General features: G+C 44.0%; 1 protein-coding gene across 1 annotated transcript in view; it reads left to right on the forward strand.

Moving 5' to 3' along the window:
* The first annotated feature begins 8,146 nt into the window (after positions 1-8,146).
* Positions 8,147-17,566, forward strand: part of Syn2 (synapsin II) — a 162,417-nt gene continuing 152,997 nt past the window's right edge. Inside the window, exon 1 of the mRNA XM_026788072.1 lies at positions 8,147-8,634. Coding sequence (XP_026643873.1) covers positions 8,246-8,634 — 389 coding nt within the window. The 5' untranslated portion in view covers positions 8,147-8,245. The remainder of the gene's footprint in view (positions 8,635-17,566) is intronic.

Raw genomic sequence — 17,566 nt, forward strand, 5'->3', positions numbered from 1 at the left:
GAGAGAGAGAGAGAGAGAGAGAGAGAGAGAGAGAGAGAGATCAGTGGCCCACTTGTGGAGCTGATTCTACATTCACATGGATTCTGGGAATCAAACTCTAGTTGTCAGACTTGCACCTTTACTTGCTTGGTCATTTTCCCTACCAACCCCGCTTTCTGTTCTTAAAACAAGGTCTCACTATGTAGACCAGACCAGCTTGAACTTGCAGTCAGTCATCCTCTTGTCTCAGCTGCCTGAACGCTGGGATTACCACAACCACATTTAGCTTTTGAGTTCTGCCTGTCCAAGGCAACCCCACTGCTGCTCAGTCACGTACCCAGCTCCTACTCCAGTGAGCTTTCTCCATTGCCCTGCTACTCAAAATAAGAGATACCAGAGGGGTGATAAGACACTTTTTTTTTAATTTTAGCAGGATTATTTGATCCACAGTTGCTAGATGATTACCTGTGCTTAGAATTCAGCGAGAAGATAAAGATTACGCAAGGAAGGAATGCAAAGAATTCTGGTTTTGACTGGAATACACCTCTGAGATTCTGACAGTTGGCTCAATTGGTCACTGAGGGATTAAAGGAGGCAGGAGGGACATCTCTGCTGATTGCTCTGAGAGAAATACCTTTTAACAGGAGGTGGGGGTGGGGAAAGCTGGTTGGTTTCAGAGACAGACAGGATTTATATTTTGTAGTGTTCCCTAAATCCAAACTTATCTATCCCTTCAGTTCTAAGTAAAAGGTAGAACATAAGAGAGAATGATAGGGTGGAATTCTCCCTGCTTCTGGAGCCTAGGCCCACAGGCAGGGATAAGGGAAAGATTTCCATCACAGAGGAGAGAACCCAAGCTTAGACTAATGCATAGAATGGAAAGGATCCTGGCAAGAGCCACTGGAATACGGAGGGCATGGCCTAAACATAGGTGGTTCACAGTTGTACCCTGGCTGTCCTGGAACTTGCTCTGTAGATCAGGCTGGCCCCAAATTCAGAGATCTGCCTGTTTCTGCCTCCCGAGGGCTGGGATTAAAGGCAAGTGGCACCATCACCCAGTTACTAGAACATATTTAGTAGAATATTTAATAAACTTTTTTTTTTTTTGTCAAGCAGCCTTGTAAAATGTTTAATAGGAGTATGTGGTATGGAATTGTATTTTAAATAAATGCTGATTGGCCAGTAGCCAGACAGGAAGTATAGGCAAGACAACCAGACAGGAAGTAGAGGTGGGTCAATGAGAACAGGAGAATTCTGGGAAGAGGACGCAGTCCTGGCCCCACCACATAAGAAGCAAGATGTGACTGCCTCACTGAATAAAGTACCGAGCCACGTGGCTAACATAGACAAGAATAATGGGTTAATATAAGTCATAAGAGTTAATAAGAAGCCTGAGCTAATGGGCCAATTAGTTTATAACTAATGTAGACCTCTGTGTGATTTCTTTGGGACTATTGCAGGAACCAGGCAGAACAAAAAAACCCAGACAACAAGTAGAGTTGTTGTTGTTTTTTTTAACCTAACTTTTTAATTGATTCTTTGGGAATTTCACATGGTGCACCTCAATCTCACTCATCTTCCAGTCCTTCCATATCTCACCCTCCACCCTTGTAACTTCCCCTCCAAAATAAAATAAAAAATAAGATTAAAAAAAAAACCAGCACATTTCACTGACTTCTCTGGGCAACAACCCGCTCCTCCATCAATCCCAGCCTTGTCTCACACCAGCCACAACTATGACTGTAACTTGTATCATTTGCTTCTGCATCTTCTCTGTCTCTCTGTCACATATTCGTTTGTTGTAGTGTCACTGGGTGCTGACGTGTGTCACATGGTATACCCTTCTGCTCAAACAGCTGTCGTTGCAATGAGTCGTTGGTCTGGTTTAGGGCCCCTGGCTTCTGCTACACCATCAATACTGGACCCTCACCAGGATTCCTCTCGGATATCCTGCTGTTGTCCAGAGTCATGAAGATCCTGTGGCCATAGTTCTGCAGGACCAGCTCCTTTGCACGCTCCAGCAGCTCCTAGATGGGGTAGGAATTGGGGTGGGCCAGCTCAGGCCCCTGGATCAGGGCCTGTGTGGTAGCTGAGCTGGTCTCTGCTGGGCCTCCCCTCCCCCCAAATGCAGTGACCAGTGAGGGGCGGGGCCAGCTCAGTGTGGTACTTGGACATCAATAAGGCTTCAGTTGCAGCCCAGATCTCAGATATCCACAATGACTTTTGGTGGAAACACGGCCTCTGACATCTGGATGCTTGTGACAGGACTACAGACTCAGACATAGTCCTCAGTGGTCACCTAAGCCGAAACATCACTATGACCTCAGGTGGCAGTATAGGCCACTCGGATCAGTTTGGCCTCAGTGGCAACAAGGCTTTGGTCTCAGGCAGCAGCCCAGACCACAGACATCCAAATGGCTTTCAGTGGCAACACACGCCAGGGACATCAATACAGATGCTGTATCAACCCCATCTGCTATAGCGCCATGGACCCAGACATGGCCCTCAGTGGCAGCCTGGGCTGGGACATCACCGTGGTCTCAAGTGGCTGCTCAGACTCCTCATATTCGCCTGTTCCTCATCTTGAGACTCTCGTTCCACCTCTTTCCACTGTGTGCTAACAGCTCTTCTTCACTTTCTCATCTCGCCTGCACACATTTGCTTACTGTCGTGGCGCCTGCCATGGGCTCTGGGCAGGCACTTTAATAAACATTTTTGATGAGCTTGTGAGCCTCTTTCTGTTGCTCTAATGGAAGAATCTAAAGTCAAGTCATTTTCTGAGACTAGTAGTTTCTACCTCGATGACATTTATGTCCAATAAGCTTTTTTATCAGCCTGTGTAGATAGATCATCCTGAAAGAAGCAGAAACAATTCCTAACCTTGAGGTGATCTTAAAAAGACAAGCTGGGCCTCCAGTGGTGGCACAGGCCTTTAATCCCAGCACTGGGAGGCAGAGACAGGCAGATCTCTGTGAGTTCGAGGTCAGCCTGGTCTACAAGAGTTAGTTCCAGGACAGGCTCCAAAGCTACAGAGAAACCCTGTCTTGAAAAACTAAAAAAAAAAAAAAAAAAAAAAAAAAAAAAAGAAAAAAAATCTGGATAGATACAATGACATAAACACATAGAGAAATCTCCATTATCTGGAGTAAATATACTCCAAGACCCCCAGTAGATGCCCCAAACCCCTATGTACATCATGGTGCATTCTCCTATACAGACATGTCTATACAAAGCTTAGTTTATAAATTCAACACAGCGAGAAATTAAGAAAAATAACTAATAATGAAACTGGTTAATTACAACAATATACTATCATAAAAATCATGTGAATGTCATCTCTACCCCCATATCTTACTGCTCTTTAAATGTTAGCAACCTAAGCATAGGATTTTTTTCTTTCCATATTAAACCGAGAACTTTTATCTTTTCTCTTAAAGGCACTTTTGGCTTGTCTTTGGCATTTTCTCTTTGGTCAACATCACTATTCTTGTGCTTTGAAGTCATAGTAGAATTTGGTTCACTTGAACGTGGGCACCGAGATGCCACGCTGGATGTGATAGCAGAGGTAACCAAGTGCCATAATGGGTTAGCAGTGTCCACAGCATCGATGTGGTGGGCAAGGAATGATTCGTATTCCAGAGGTTCCATCACAATACACAGAAGCTTGCAATTTCAAATGTTAAAAAATGTGTTTTTTCTATGTTCTGGAATTTTCCCATCCAGGGTTTGTGTGAGTGCATATGAGGAAGTCCAAGGATAACTTGTGGGAATTGTTTTCTCTTCCATCACATAAATCCCAAGGTTGAACTAGGTTCTTAGGTTCGGTGGCAATTGCCTTGACCTTCTGAGCTATCTCAGTGACCTCCCAGGAATTTCCTACTTAATGTTTCCGGATCACAGTTGAGTTCAGGTAACTGACTGTGCAAAACAGAACTATAGACAATAGGAGAATATTGTCTATAGGAACAATCTCTCTATGCCTCCCCTATACTGCAGGGCACCTTCCATACCACACAAAGGTCCAAGGATTAAAATGACAACCTTCTCTCCTCCATCTCAGTTGCCTTCTCTGCTTTTCCTTGTCTATGGGAATTTCCTTAGCTCCCCTATGAAATACCCCATCCCTGAAAATGCTTCTTTCTCTGGCTCCTGTGGCACTCGCTGCCTGCTCCACTTTCTGGTTGCTCACACACTGTTCTGTTATTGTTAATCTGAGCTCACATGTTTATAAACACTCTTCTTGAGGCATGAATTGTGGGCCTTGTACACACTTGAATCTCTTTTATAATCTGTAGCGTACGTGCTCTACATACTCAAAACATGGTTTTAATAGACTAATAGGTTAACAAAAAACCCCACATATAGCCAGGCAGTGGTGGCTCATGCCTTTAATCCAAGCACTGGGGAGGCAGAGACAGGTGGATCTCTGTGAGTTGAAGGTCAGTCTGGTCTTACAATGCAAGTTCCAGTATAGTAGCTAGGACTGTGACACAGAGAAACCCTGTCTTGAAAAACCAAAACCAAACCAAACCAAAACAACCCCTCCCCACCCAAAAGAAAACTGCCCCCCCCAAAAAAACCATATACTACAAGCTCAATATTAAGAGAAACCTCCTTAATGAAATATATTAGAAAAATAGCAAAATCACCCCAAAATAGAAGTTACATTGTTCTGGGTAGTTTTATGTCAACTTGACACAAGCTAGAGTCATCTGAAAGGAGGGAACCTCAGTTGATCAAATGCTTCCATAAGATCCAGCTGCAGAGAATTAGAGATTGATGGGGGATGGCATAGCTCACTGTGGGTGGTGTTACTCCTAGGCTGGGGGTTCTATGTTCTATATGAAAGCAGGCTGAGCCATCATGAGGAGCAAGCCAGTTAAAGAGTCCCTCCATGGCTTCCGCATCAGTTGCTGCCTCCAGGTTCCTGTCCTGACTTCCACTGATGGAGAACTGTGATGTGGAAGCCTAAGCTGAATAAACCGTTTCCCTTTCCTCCCCAAGTTGCTTTGCCCTGGTGTCTCATCACAGCACTAGTAACGTTAAGACACACTTAGACTTTGAAATACTCCCAAAAGAGAAACACGTGTTTGGGAAATATTTCTCTCAAAATTTTTTTCTCAAAAAAAATGCCTTTAGAAAGGAAAGTATGTTACATTATGTTTATTTGATTATCAGCTACGTCAGTTTTATTCTTCAGTAGGAAAGAACATGAATTATGTAAGGATACAGTTCAATTCTACAACAACGGAGTCCTTACTATGGGACAGATGATACACTTGATATGGGGAAAGATGACTAAGGCACAGTTCTATGCTCAAAAAGTTGACATCCTAGTCACCAGAATATTTTATTATGTCTGTGGGAGATTTGACAGAGTCAGTATAGAAATAACCCATTCTGGAGGAGCCATGAGCTCACAGACATCGTTTCTTCTTGCTCTGAATGCTTCCTTTACTTCTCCATGGATGCATTCTTAAAAAATAATATTTCTATTTATGTGCATTTATGTGTGTGTGGTGGTTTGAACGAGAATGGCATATGTTTGAATGCTTGGTCCCCAGTTATTGGAACTCTTTGGGAAAGACTAGGAGATGTGGCCTTGTTGGAGGTGTGTCATAGAGAGTGGGCTTTGAGGTTTCAGAAGTCCATGCTAGGTTTAGTTTCTCTTTCTCTCTCTTTCATTCTTCCTCCTCCTCTTTCCCTCTCTCCCTCCCTTCCCCACCTTCCTGCCTGAGTGATCAGGATGCAAGCTCCCAGTCCCATGTCCACCTGCCTGTCTGCCACTGTGATTTCTGCCATGATGATAATGAACTAATCTTCTGAAACTGTAAGCAAGCACCTGATTAAATGCTTTCTTCTCTAAGTTGTCTTGGTCAATGGCAGCAGAACGCAAATAAGACTGTGTCTGTGTGAATGCTATTGTAATGATGAGGAGAGCAGGCCTGCTTTTCGTCCTGCCCAGCTTCCGCACGGCTAGCTTAGCCCCGGAAATAATAACATGGAAACTGTATTCATTTAAACACTGTCTGGCCCATTATTTCTAGCCTCATATTGGCTAACTCTCACATCTTAATTAACCCATTTCTAATGATCTGTATGTCACCACGAGGTCGTGGCTTACCGAGAAGATTCTAACCTACGTCCATCTCGAGCCAGAGCTTCATGGTAGTTGCCTGACTCTGCTTTCTTCCTCCCACAATTCTGTTCTGTCCTCCCCACCTACCTATGTTCTGACCTATCAGGCCAAGCAGTTTTCTTTATTAATTAACCAAAAAAGCAACAGATAGATAGAAGACCCTCCTACATCATGCTATGATGTGTGTGTGTGTGTGTGTGTGTGTGTGTGTGTGTGTGTGAGAGAGAGAGAGAGAGAGAGAGAGAGAGAGAGAGAGAGAGAGAGAGAACCCTCTGGAGCTGCAGCTACAGGTGATTATGGGTCACTTGACCTGGGTGTTGGGAACCAATCCTGATCCTCTGGAGGAGGAACAAGGGCTCCAAACTGTGGAGCCATCTCTCCAGACCCGTTAACTTTTACCAGATGCCTCAAGGCCTATCTTAAGCATTACTTCCTCTGAGAAACCTTTCCTAAGCCTAGAGGCAAATGAATCCTGTCTCTTTGTTCCTAAGCCACCTTCTTCCTCTGTATTACAGAATTTCTCACATCTCATTGCGGTTAATTGTTCCTGTCTCTGATGTCATCCTTCCTGATTTTCTAGCTCTTAGTTGTGAGTTTACCAGAGACAAGGGTCACTTTATATAATAATAATCCTAGTTGTTATTGGTTTATCTTCACAATTGGCTGCAGACTTCTGTGACACCATCAGCTCAGAGCTGAGTTCCAGCTGGGATGTACAAAGCAAGAACATCCGCTAACATTAGTGAGAAGACACACACTGATTCCATTCAGCTTAGTTAATACTTACTGAGAACCAATTCAAATAATAAGGATTTAGGCGCCACTCCTGGAGTATCTACTGTGTTCCAGGTGCTTTGCCTACGTGTTCTCATTTACTCTGACAGCTCGAAAAACGCTATCTCTATTTATTAACTGTGGAAAGAAAGGAGTCATTTGTCCAAGGTCATACAGCACTCCAGGTGGTCTGCCTGTCAAGTACGTCTGCTGTATTTTGCCCAAGTACAACGTAGGGGATAAATGTACTTGAAGAGAGATCAGAACAAAGGTCCAGAGGGCACACACAATTTAGAGAATGTACCAAGAAATTGGCAATCAGGTTAAATTTCATGGAGGTGGTCAGTTAGAGGACTACATCTCCCTATAGCACTGGAAAAAAAAAAACAATGCATGTCAGGGAAGCCAAGTGGGGGGTAGTTTTGGTTATCTCTCTGAGCGATCCTGCGGAGACCTTCCCAGCCTTTACGTGGCTTCCTCTCTCTGGTCAGTGAGGTGAGAGAACTGTGCCCCGTTAGGTGGACCATGGAAATTGCCTCCAAACGCCCTTCTTGGGCAGTGTGGACAGGTCCTGCTTCTTCCTCAAGGAAGATGAGATGGCCCTCAGCTTCACTGTGGTCTGGACTCTCTCCTCTTGGGTTAGGGGAAGGTCTTTCCCACTCAGCCCAGCTTTTCATTTATTCCTTCATCCATTTAGGTCTCAACATACAGGGTGTGTGTTAGCGGGGACGGATTAGTCCATTCCTCTTCAGCTGGGGGTTGGAGCTACTAGCATCTTTCTCCTGAGCTTCAGGAAAGGAGATGCTTCGATTTGCTCACTGAATGATGTCCTTGGGTGCGCGCGCGTGCACCCGCGCCCGAGCGGGGTGGCTTTTTTCTGTCACCTCAGTGTAGGAAAGCTAACACCTCTCTTCTACCCTGAGGACGTGAGGATGGTGTCTTCGCCTCCAACTGGGACACGACTCTCCTCTCCAAACCACGAAGGTGGTGATGGTGGTGGTAGGAACTCTCAGCTTCCCTCCCTCCACTTGGCGTGGGCGTCTGGTTCCCACACAGTCACGCTCTGGTGGCGGAAGACCAGGCTCTCCCCTCTCCCCAAACTAGAGCTTGAAGGCTGCGCGCGCGCGCGCGTAGGCGGGGGCGGAGCAGACTCTGCGGTGAGGGGCGGGGACAGAAGTCGCCACGCCCTCAGCGCCGCCCGCCGCTCGCTTGTTTGCAGCCTGGCACCCCAGACCCAGAGCGCCGCGGCTGTCTGCTGGGCTCGCGAGCCGCAGACCAGCTCCGGTCGCCCCGCGCCGTCCTCCCCGCGCCGCCTGGCTAGCCACCTCGAGCGTCCTCAGCCCTTCAAGCCAAATGATGAACTTCCTGAGGCGCCGGCTGTCGGACAGCAGCTTCATTGCCAACCTGCCCAATGGCTACATGACTGACCTTCAGCGCCCGGAGCCGCAGCAGCCCCCGCCCGCCCCTGGCCCCGGTGCTGCTTCGGCATCGGCGGCCTCTTCTGCCGCCTCTCCCGGCCCCGAGCGCAGGCCACCGCCCGCCCAGGCGCCTGCACCGCAGCCCGCACCGCAGCCCGCGCCGCAGCCCGCACCGACGCCGTCGGTGGGCAGCAGCTTCTTCAGCTCACTGTCGCAAGCCGTGAAGCAGACTGCCGCCTCCGCCGGCCTGGTGGACGCGCCCGCGCCCGCCGCTGCCAGGAAGGCCAAGGTGCTGCTGGTGGTCGACGAGCCGCACACTGACTGGTAGGCCCCTGCGGGGTCCGCCGGGGGCAGGGTGTGAAGATGGACGCTCGAGGTCACCCGGGAAAACACCCGGGACGAGCAGGTGTCCATGTGTGGGAGGGGCGAAGACAGGCACTAACCTCCCAGAGACCGGGGACCTGAGATGAAGGACTCGGTGGCCTCTGGGCTGGTGGCAGAGCGAGCTACTTCGTTAAGCACCTATAAGGCTTAAGAAATAGTGATAAGTCGACCACGCTCTGGGGGAAGGCCACACAGCCAAGAACATTTGGGCAGCACAAATTGGCCTTGGTGGTGGTAATGGGGACACCACAAAGTTGGGAGGGAAAGGGGAATGGATCTGTGAAGAGTTGGGGGGGGGAGGATGAGGTGGACAGCATCCCCAAAGAACTAATAAAAAACAAAAACAAAACATAATGCAAAAAAGAAATACTTATATGGGGGGGGGAGCAGACTTCACAGTTCAGACACATACAAGCTAAGGTGAAAATGGCCCCAGATGGCCACTAAAATAAAGGCCACCAAAAAAGATTCTAGTCTGCAAGGCCTGGAGTGATTTGAGAGTGGATATTAGTGTTTACGGTGATAGAGTGATGGTGATTTTTTTTTTAAACCTGTACGTTTGAAAGCTGGTGTCCTATATTGACATCATATCATGGTGGTTTAGATCACAGATGTGCTAACTCAGAGTGCGACTGACATCTGTTTAAAAATAATGAGATTATTGTCTATGTGTGGCAGAGGGAAGGGATGTATGTTTTTTTTAAATGTTTTTTTCTCACCCCTGTGTGTGTGTGTGCGCGTGCGTGCGTGTGTGCGTGCATGTGTGTGTGTGTGTGTGTGTGTGTGTGTGCGTGCGTGCGCGTGTGTGTGTGCGTGTGTGTGTGTGTGTATGTGTAAATGATGGTGGCTTTTCCCAGCTGACTGATGAAGACCTAAGTAAAATATTACAGATTGTTAAGGGCACAAATAAAATGATCAGCTTTAATGCAGCAAAGGGGAAACTTGAAGAATGCTTTTCTTTTCCCTTCTAGAGATATAGGGTGTTTTTATAACTTAGAGTGTGGAAGATTGGGGCAGGTGCTAGGTTCAGTTGAGAAACACATGGATGAGGTCCACTGAAGACTAATTAATTAAGAGCTTAGGAGAGGTTCCTTTGATGCAGCGGGAAGCTGATGGTGGGCTGACCTGTGGGGTCTGGAGACGCGAAAAGGCCAGAAATCTGAGGTGTTTTCTCTTTGGGATATGAGGAAGGGTTTTTATTTGTTTTGTTTTTCCTAAGGGGTTGAAATTGATTGGTGCCTGAACCTGAGGGCTCTTGCCAAGAAGAAAACGCAGGGACCCCAGCGCTGTTTATTTCTCTTTTAGCTGCTTCACTGTTTTCCAGTCTGCCATTCCTTTATTGAAGGACCTGTAGGGGGTGGGAGGGGGGAGTGCTGGTGTGAGCGGGTGGAAGCAGGGTGTGTACCTGGAGCTGTATGTCCTGCTGGCTGCAGTTATCATGCAGGAATCCTTTCCTTTGGGTGATTTCTGTGGTTGGCTGTTATTTTTCAAGATAGCAGAGTCAAAAACACCTTTCTCAGGAAATGACAAAGCTACCACCAAGAGGGTAATGGGGGAAAGTGTGACAATAGTGCCACTGGCAGTCGGCCGAGAAGAATTACTCTCAGTTCAAATCAACAAGTGTTTATTCAGGAGGAAGGGAAGGTAACTAAGCTCTATTTAAGCGCCCACCGTGTGTCAGACTCTTAATGTGATATTGCCTTGGGTTGTCAGCGCAAAACTGAGGCTCAGGGAAGAGAAGTGGTGAGCATGCAGCCATGCAGCTTGCAGATGGTGCAGTGCATCAGTGAGATACTGACTTCAGGACTGTTCAGCTTCACTGCTGCCACCCCACTGTATCTCCTCATTATTAGAATGTTACTATGATCAATAGTAACAATACACTTCCTTTTAGGGCTTAGACAGTGTTGGGGGCCATTTGGAAAACTCACTCATATCTGGGCGACACAGATACACGAAACAATTAACAAAGGAACTAGGGTTATTGGTGAAGACTATTTCAGGAATTGGTGAGATCTAATTACTATTATCGTAGTTATTGGCAAACACATAAAAAAGAATCATAAACAAACGTTAGGAAACAGGAAGGAACGAGACTGACATGATGTTTCATTTTTTTTTTTTGTGCAAGAATCTGATCCTTGTGAACTGGTCCCTTACCCCACTGGAGCTATTTGCTTGGTTCTAATTGCTAGTTAGATACCCACACACAGGTAGATCAATATTTGTAAGTGTATGCCAAGGCTCACTGCGAGTCTGTTTGGTTAGAAATGAGAGGTTTGAGATGTGAAATTCTCCTTAGATGGGATTATTTTCTAGGAAGAGTGCCTGGTATAAACCAGAGACTCCGCTTTGCCCTAGGGACTAGACTTCTGATGGAAGTAATAGGATTCATTTTCCTGTGGGCTGACTCTCAACTGCTTTGTGTTTTTCTCCGAAGTAATAACATTGATTTATTAGAACTCTTGAGCCCAGTTTGAGTCTGGGACTTGATGGTAGTTCTGTGCATCTGTGTTTTCTGTAGTTAATAACAATTCCCAGAATTGTGTCATCCTCTGACTTGTCTAAATTTGTTTAAAACACAAATATTGTGTTAATATCAGTTAAATATTGACTAGTGGTTTTAGTAAAAGGTCTCCGTGAATTCAGGAGCAGGTGGGTCCTTATGACAAACACAGTAGCTTACAGGGGTGCTTTTTGCACAAGTGGCGAATTTAAATAATTCATCTCACAGTTTAGGCTACCTAGACAGACTTGGGTAAGCAGGTATTATATATACAAAATGTGTATGTATGTATATATACATATACATATTTATGGTGCTTGAGTAGGAAGAATGTAGTATCCCAGTAGAACTTAAGAATATTGATCCCATCTGAACTAAGAAAGAGGTTTTTAGCAAGCAGCTAAATAATTTTAGCTTTACAAGAAAGGCTTTAATAGGCAGCTTCTCAGATCATGATTAATATACAGATGATTCCTTTGAATTTCTTGTCAGTGTAATCGTGGGCGGTGTAATTTTGATCCCTGACTTCTGACAGGGAGGGTGTTTCTTTCTTTTCTTTGAAATTCCAACACAGCCTGAGAGCTTTAGATCAATTGCATGCTAAAAGTTTGTTGAAAAATATGAGTGTGCCTCTGAAAAATGAATTCGATCTAATGATATGCTATTTAAATTACTGGTTTTTGTATTGTCGCCAATGTCTTTTATTTTTTTAAGATTCGTAGCTAAATTTGGAATGCAATTAAGATTGCACCTTAATGATCTTTATGCTTTGTCATAGAGCAGGTGACCGTTTGCTACAGCATTGCCTCTTCTGTTACATTCTCACAGGTGAGGAGGTTAAGTTTTTACCAGATTTCCCCTTGTCTCCGCACAAGCACGCAACTGTGACTCCAGTCGTCAAGTAAGCGTTCATACTGGCACACTTCAGCATTTAACGTGAAAATCAGCATTACACAGGCGTTCTTGATCTTCTAGAATATGATGATCACCACAGATATGATGCTAACAGATGTTTAGTAAGCATCTTTATATGGTACTAAGAGAAATGATAATCTCTGTCGTCTGAGAGCTTACTATCAAGCAGAACAGATTAGATACATATACATTTAAAAAAAAAAGTTTGCCAAAATCTGCATCTTGTGTTCAAAGTATGGCCTTGGGTCAACAGCATTAGTACCAATGAGAAACATTTTTTTTTTTTTTTTTTTGTTTTTCGAGACAGGGTTTCTCTGTAGCTTTGGAGCCTGTCCTGGAACTCCCTTGGTAGACCAGGCTGGCCTCGAACTCACAGAGATCCGCCTGCCTCTGCCTCCCGAGTGCTGGGATTACAGGCGTGCGCCACCACCGCCCGGCACTAATGAGAAACATTTTGAATAACAGAATCTCAGGTCCTGCTTTCCACCCACAGAAATGTATTTTGCATTTGGAAAGATCCTCATAATCAAATTTGAGCCACACTGAACCGAGGTGATACGTTGATTAGTACTTTCCGTGTGGCACATGACAACTGCTGTCACTTCCTGGACAATCACTACATACGAGCTGTTACACTGAGATCTGTGACTCTCATCTGCTCTTTGTGATCACTGTGAGTTCAGAGAATGGAAGGTGGAGCTGGGCCGTGGCGCACACCTGTCGCCTCAGCACGCAAGAGGCTGGGGTGAGATGATTGTATTGAGTTCCAGCCAGTGAGACCCCATGGAAAGGCAGAAGGGAAGAAGGGACACACAGACGATAGTGGGAATGGAAGGAAGAATGGAAGGGCTTGAGAGAAGCAGGTTTGGCTTAGTTCATTAACAAAGTAAGTAAAAACAATGCCAAAAAAGGAGGCCACGGAGAGCCTGGACTAGTGTGCAATACAGACGCTCCATTTTTACGAGCTGGCTTTGAGCATTTTAGTGAGAATAGGGGAATGAAAGGTGTGACGTCTGTTTGGATCCGTGTTTGTGAGTGGCTCTAGGGAAATATTGAACCGGAACTTGGGAGGGGAGGAAGTCAAAGGAGGCTTAGGGTTTATTTCGGACAGATACTATGTTTCCTACTAATTAGTAGGAGCATAAAGTTTCCATAAATGTCATTGTTTATAGCAACAATACTATACAATTTTAACTTCTGGGATAGTATGGCTAAACTATGGTCACCTGGGATCACTGTGAATGCGGAAATTCTGGTTTGCAGAAGGTAAGTGACTTCCTGAAGGTTATTAGGCTAGTAACTGACCTCAGGACCTCAGGAATTTCAGCCTCTGACCTTTCTTTTTCTTTCATTTTTCTTCTTAGTTCTCTCAACTATTGGTAGAGGCTTTTGATCTTATAATTATAGCGCTTAAACTGGAGGAAACTAATCATTTATCCTAGAGAAATGAAACAATCTGTTGAAGGTCAGAGAAAGGGCTGGAGAGATGGCTCAGCAGTTAAGAGCACCTGCTGCTCTTACAGAAGACTAGAGTGCTGATCCCAGCACGTACATCAGGTGGTTCACAACCAGCTCTCACCCCAACTTCAGGGGATCCAGCCCCCTCTCCTGGCCTCCTTAAAAAAGAAGTCAGCAACGAAATGGGGACTAGAAGTCATCTTGCAGACCCCTTTTCTTTTAAGAAGATCTTCCAATTTAGACTCTTTTCTTAAAAATATTTATTTTTTGCATTTATTTATTGTGTGTGTGTGAGAGAGAGAGGGAGGGAGGAAGAGAGGGAGATTGTGTACGTGCTATGTCACACATTGAAAGGCCAGAGAACAAATTGTGGGAGTCAGTTCTCACCTTCTACCATGTGTACGTACCCTGGGGATTAGACTCAGGTTGTCAGGCTTCGTGGCAAGTGTCTTAGCCTGTTGAGCTATCTCACCTTCCCTGAGAAATATTTTTGTATCTACTTCAATTTTTTGACTTTAATTTTTATATTTATTTATATATGTATGTATATATATACATGTATGTATGTATGCATGTCCTCAAGGAGGACAGAAGAGGGCATCAGATTTTCTGAACCTGGAGTTAAGGCTTTTGTGAGCTACCTGATGTTGGTGCAGGGGACTGACCTTGGGTCCCCTCCCTGCAAGAACAGGAAGTGCTCTTAACAGCTAAACCATCTCTCCAGCATCCTTTATCTCGTTCTATTCAAAAGTCATTGAGGAGTTGTTACGAGCACTTGAACAAATAACATAATAGCCAGGGCAGAAATCATACTGTTAGCGGGTTATTGATATTTCAGCATAGGTCATTCTAAAGTTATTGAAAGATACTCTTGAAGACCTAGTCATAAAAATCTAAAACTCTGTTAATATTCTTAGGATCTGGACTATAATGATGTCCCTCTTTTCAGGAACCCTTTCCTAGCTTCCTATTTTTTGTCTATCCAAGATTAGTTGCTAACTTTCTGTACTCAAATTCAATTCTGTAGCAGCTTTAGCCTTTTAAAGTATTTTGCTAAAATACCTTGCTAAACAGGAAGATTTCCAGAAGTGAATACTTTTCTCTCAAATGCACAAAACAGTTTTAACTGGAATATGGTTCATTGCAGTTGAGTATGTAACACAAAGCAAGTGCTGGGAATATAGGATGAACTGGGTACACATGTCTATTGGGATATTTCAGCCCATGAGGAAGGACAGCATCAAAACAAGTTAATATGATAATTAGTATGCGTGAGGTGCTGTGGCAGCCCAGGGCTAGGTTTTTGGGATGAAGATACTGTGAGGAAGTACTACATAAAATGTACACCGTGCCTTCTTAGGTAACACTTTGCATCTTTGGACTTTGATTTTTTAAAATCTGTCAACTATGAGAATTGTAACACACATTATATATAAGATTCTTTCCATTGCTATAGCATACCTATGGTATAGTTTTTACTTATTTTTTCTCAGACTTTAGCTTTATAACTTTTCTGTGTTGGTAATACCTGTAAATCTTTGTCAATAAATGGTTAAGCATTTCTTTGAATGAAAAAGCACACTTTTGAGTACTCTATATTTAGCATCTCCTTACAGTTTCCCGATCACATGGTTTCCTAGGAGAAAAAGAGCTAACCGTCTAACATTGTTGGTGTGCTTCCTCCTTAAGGATCAGACTTTCTGGCTAAATTCTTACTCCCTCCCCCAATAGACCACAGACTTTTTGTATACATGTTAAATTGTTGTGGAACAGAATTTATTTCTTGATTCCTGTCATGTGTTCTGTGCTTCCATTTTCCTTTCCCATCGTATCTTTACAATCCTGAGCAGTAGGTAGAATATCTGTTTAACAGGTCAACAGACTCAGAAGAATAGCTGTTTGCCCAAGATGAGCTAGCTTACACTGAAGAGTTGAGATCTGAACTAGATGTGATGCACAATTACCAAAATTTCCATTGCAAGTTCGTTTTGTGTTTGAGATGGAGCTTCCACTCTGTTTCTTGGGCTGGCCTGGAGCTTACAGCAATCCTCTTGCCTCAGGCTCCTGAGTTCTAGAATAACAGATAAGAACTATCACACCCAATTTAAATATTTTTCATATATAAAGATGTTTTTTTCATTAACACATTTTAGTAATAAAAAAATTCATTTCACTGGTTTTGATATTACTGTATTTATAAAAGGTGGTATACACCTGACTTTTCGGATCATACCTACTGTGTGGAGTGAGGACATGTTTAAACAGAGTGGTCTCAAGGTGGAGGATTCTCTGTCTCTATCCCCATCTGTTCACAGCCTCCAACCATGTGTGAATCTCTATAAATACTGTAAGTGAGGTCTTCTCCATGTGCACAGTGGGTTGCATTGTATTCCTTTGTTCTTCCCACGTAGTTGCTAAATTCTTTCCCTTAACCAGTCCATTGTTTGTATTGCCTTCCAAGTATTTATGAGCAGAACAAATAAAAGCATTCTCAGATCTTTTGATTTACCCCTTCTCAATGTTCTTCTCTAGCACACTGCTTATCCTGCTTACTCTCTTATTTTATAACCCGGCTGCAGCATCTTTTCAGACCCCTTTTGGTGCTCTCTTGGTCACTTCTATGGTTCTGTGGATCACCTTCTCCTTGCACTTGTGCAGGACTTGAAGGGTTCTATGACATTATTACTCATTTACCTTTGTTTGGAATGTTCTTGGTTTGTGTCTTTCTTAATATTTATTTTCCTCATTCTGTTCTCAGGGAATGAAAGTACTTCTTATTTAAAAGGTACTATTCCCTTGCTGTAGATCTCTTTCTCTCCCCCCCCCCACCCTTTTCATACTCTCATTTTCTATTGATTGCTTCTTTTATTTGTTGTAAAGAAGCAAGAAAAAAAAAAGCACTCTTTGCCCTCTTAATCAACTCTTTCGGAAGCAAGACTCTCTTGCTTTTAATTCCTTAATCATTCTTCACAGATCCTAGGTGTCTGCTTTCTCTGTAATACTGACATTTGTTCTTGCTCAGGTACCGATTTGCTAAAACCTGAGAGTGTCATTCATTGATGTTTGACAGTGTTTATCTTCCTTTCAACAGTCCCTTAGCCCCCAAACACTGTATTCTTTGTTGTCTTCCTGAAGTTTCTTTGCTTTTTTCATTACATGGAGTTGTTCCTTGGGGAACTATTTTCTGGTCACTTTGTTTTTCCACTGGCGTTTTTACCACTGGTCCATCTATTCTCAAGATGTCACTTCCTAAATGTAATCTGTTCCTCCTACTCCCCCCCCCTTTAACCTTTTACCAGAAATTTGTCCTAATCCTCGTTGGTTCTGTGGGCTGCTGAACATTTCCATCTAGGTGGCTAAAGACAGCTCAAGGTCATTTGATCCAATATTGCATTTCTCTTTTTTCCTAGCTCAGTTCTTATATTCTGTTTCACTTAGAGATGCACAATGTCTTAGTTTCTTTTCTATTGCTGTTTTAAACACCATGATAAGGGCAACTTACAAAAGAGATTGTTTCAGAGTGTTAAAGTCTATGATGGTGGAGCAAAGACATGATGGCAGGAACAGCTGAGAGCTCATATCTTTATTGTTGTTATTTGTTTTGAGACAGGGTCTCCCTATATAGTCCTGACTGTCTCAGAACTCACTATGTAGACAAAGTTAAGCTTCAACTCACAGAGATCTTCCTGCTTCTGCCTCCTAAGTGCTGGCATTAAAGTTGTGCACCACTACATCCACTTATATCTTGATCCACAAGCAGGAGGCAGAAAGACATACTAGAATGGTGCAGGTCTTTTGAAACCTCAAAGCCTGCTTCCTTCAGCAAGGCTACATTTCTTAATCCTTCTCAAAGAGTTCCACCAACAGGGGCCAAGTATTCAAATATGTGAGCCTATGAGAACCTTTGTCATTCAAACCATTACAACAATGATTACTTATTTCAAGGCCTCCTTAACTTTCACCTAGAACTTCGGCAAGTCCCTTCAGAATTTC

This window comes from Microtus ochrogaster, unplaced genomic scaffold (genome assembly GCF_000317375.1).
Source record: "Microtus ochrogaster isolate Prairie Vole_2 unplaced genomic scaffold, MicOch1.0 UNK1, whole genome shotgun sequence".
Classification (NCBI taxonomy): Eukaryota; Metazoa; Chordata; class Mammalia; order Rodentia; family Cricetidae; genus Microtus; species Microtus ochrogaster.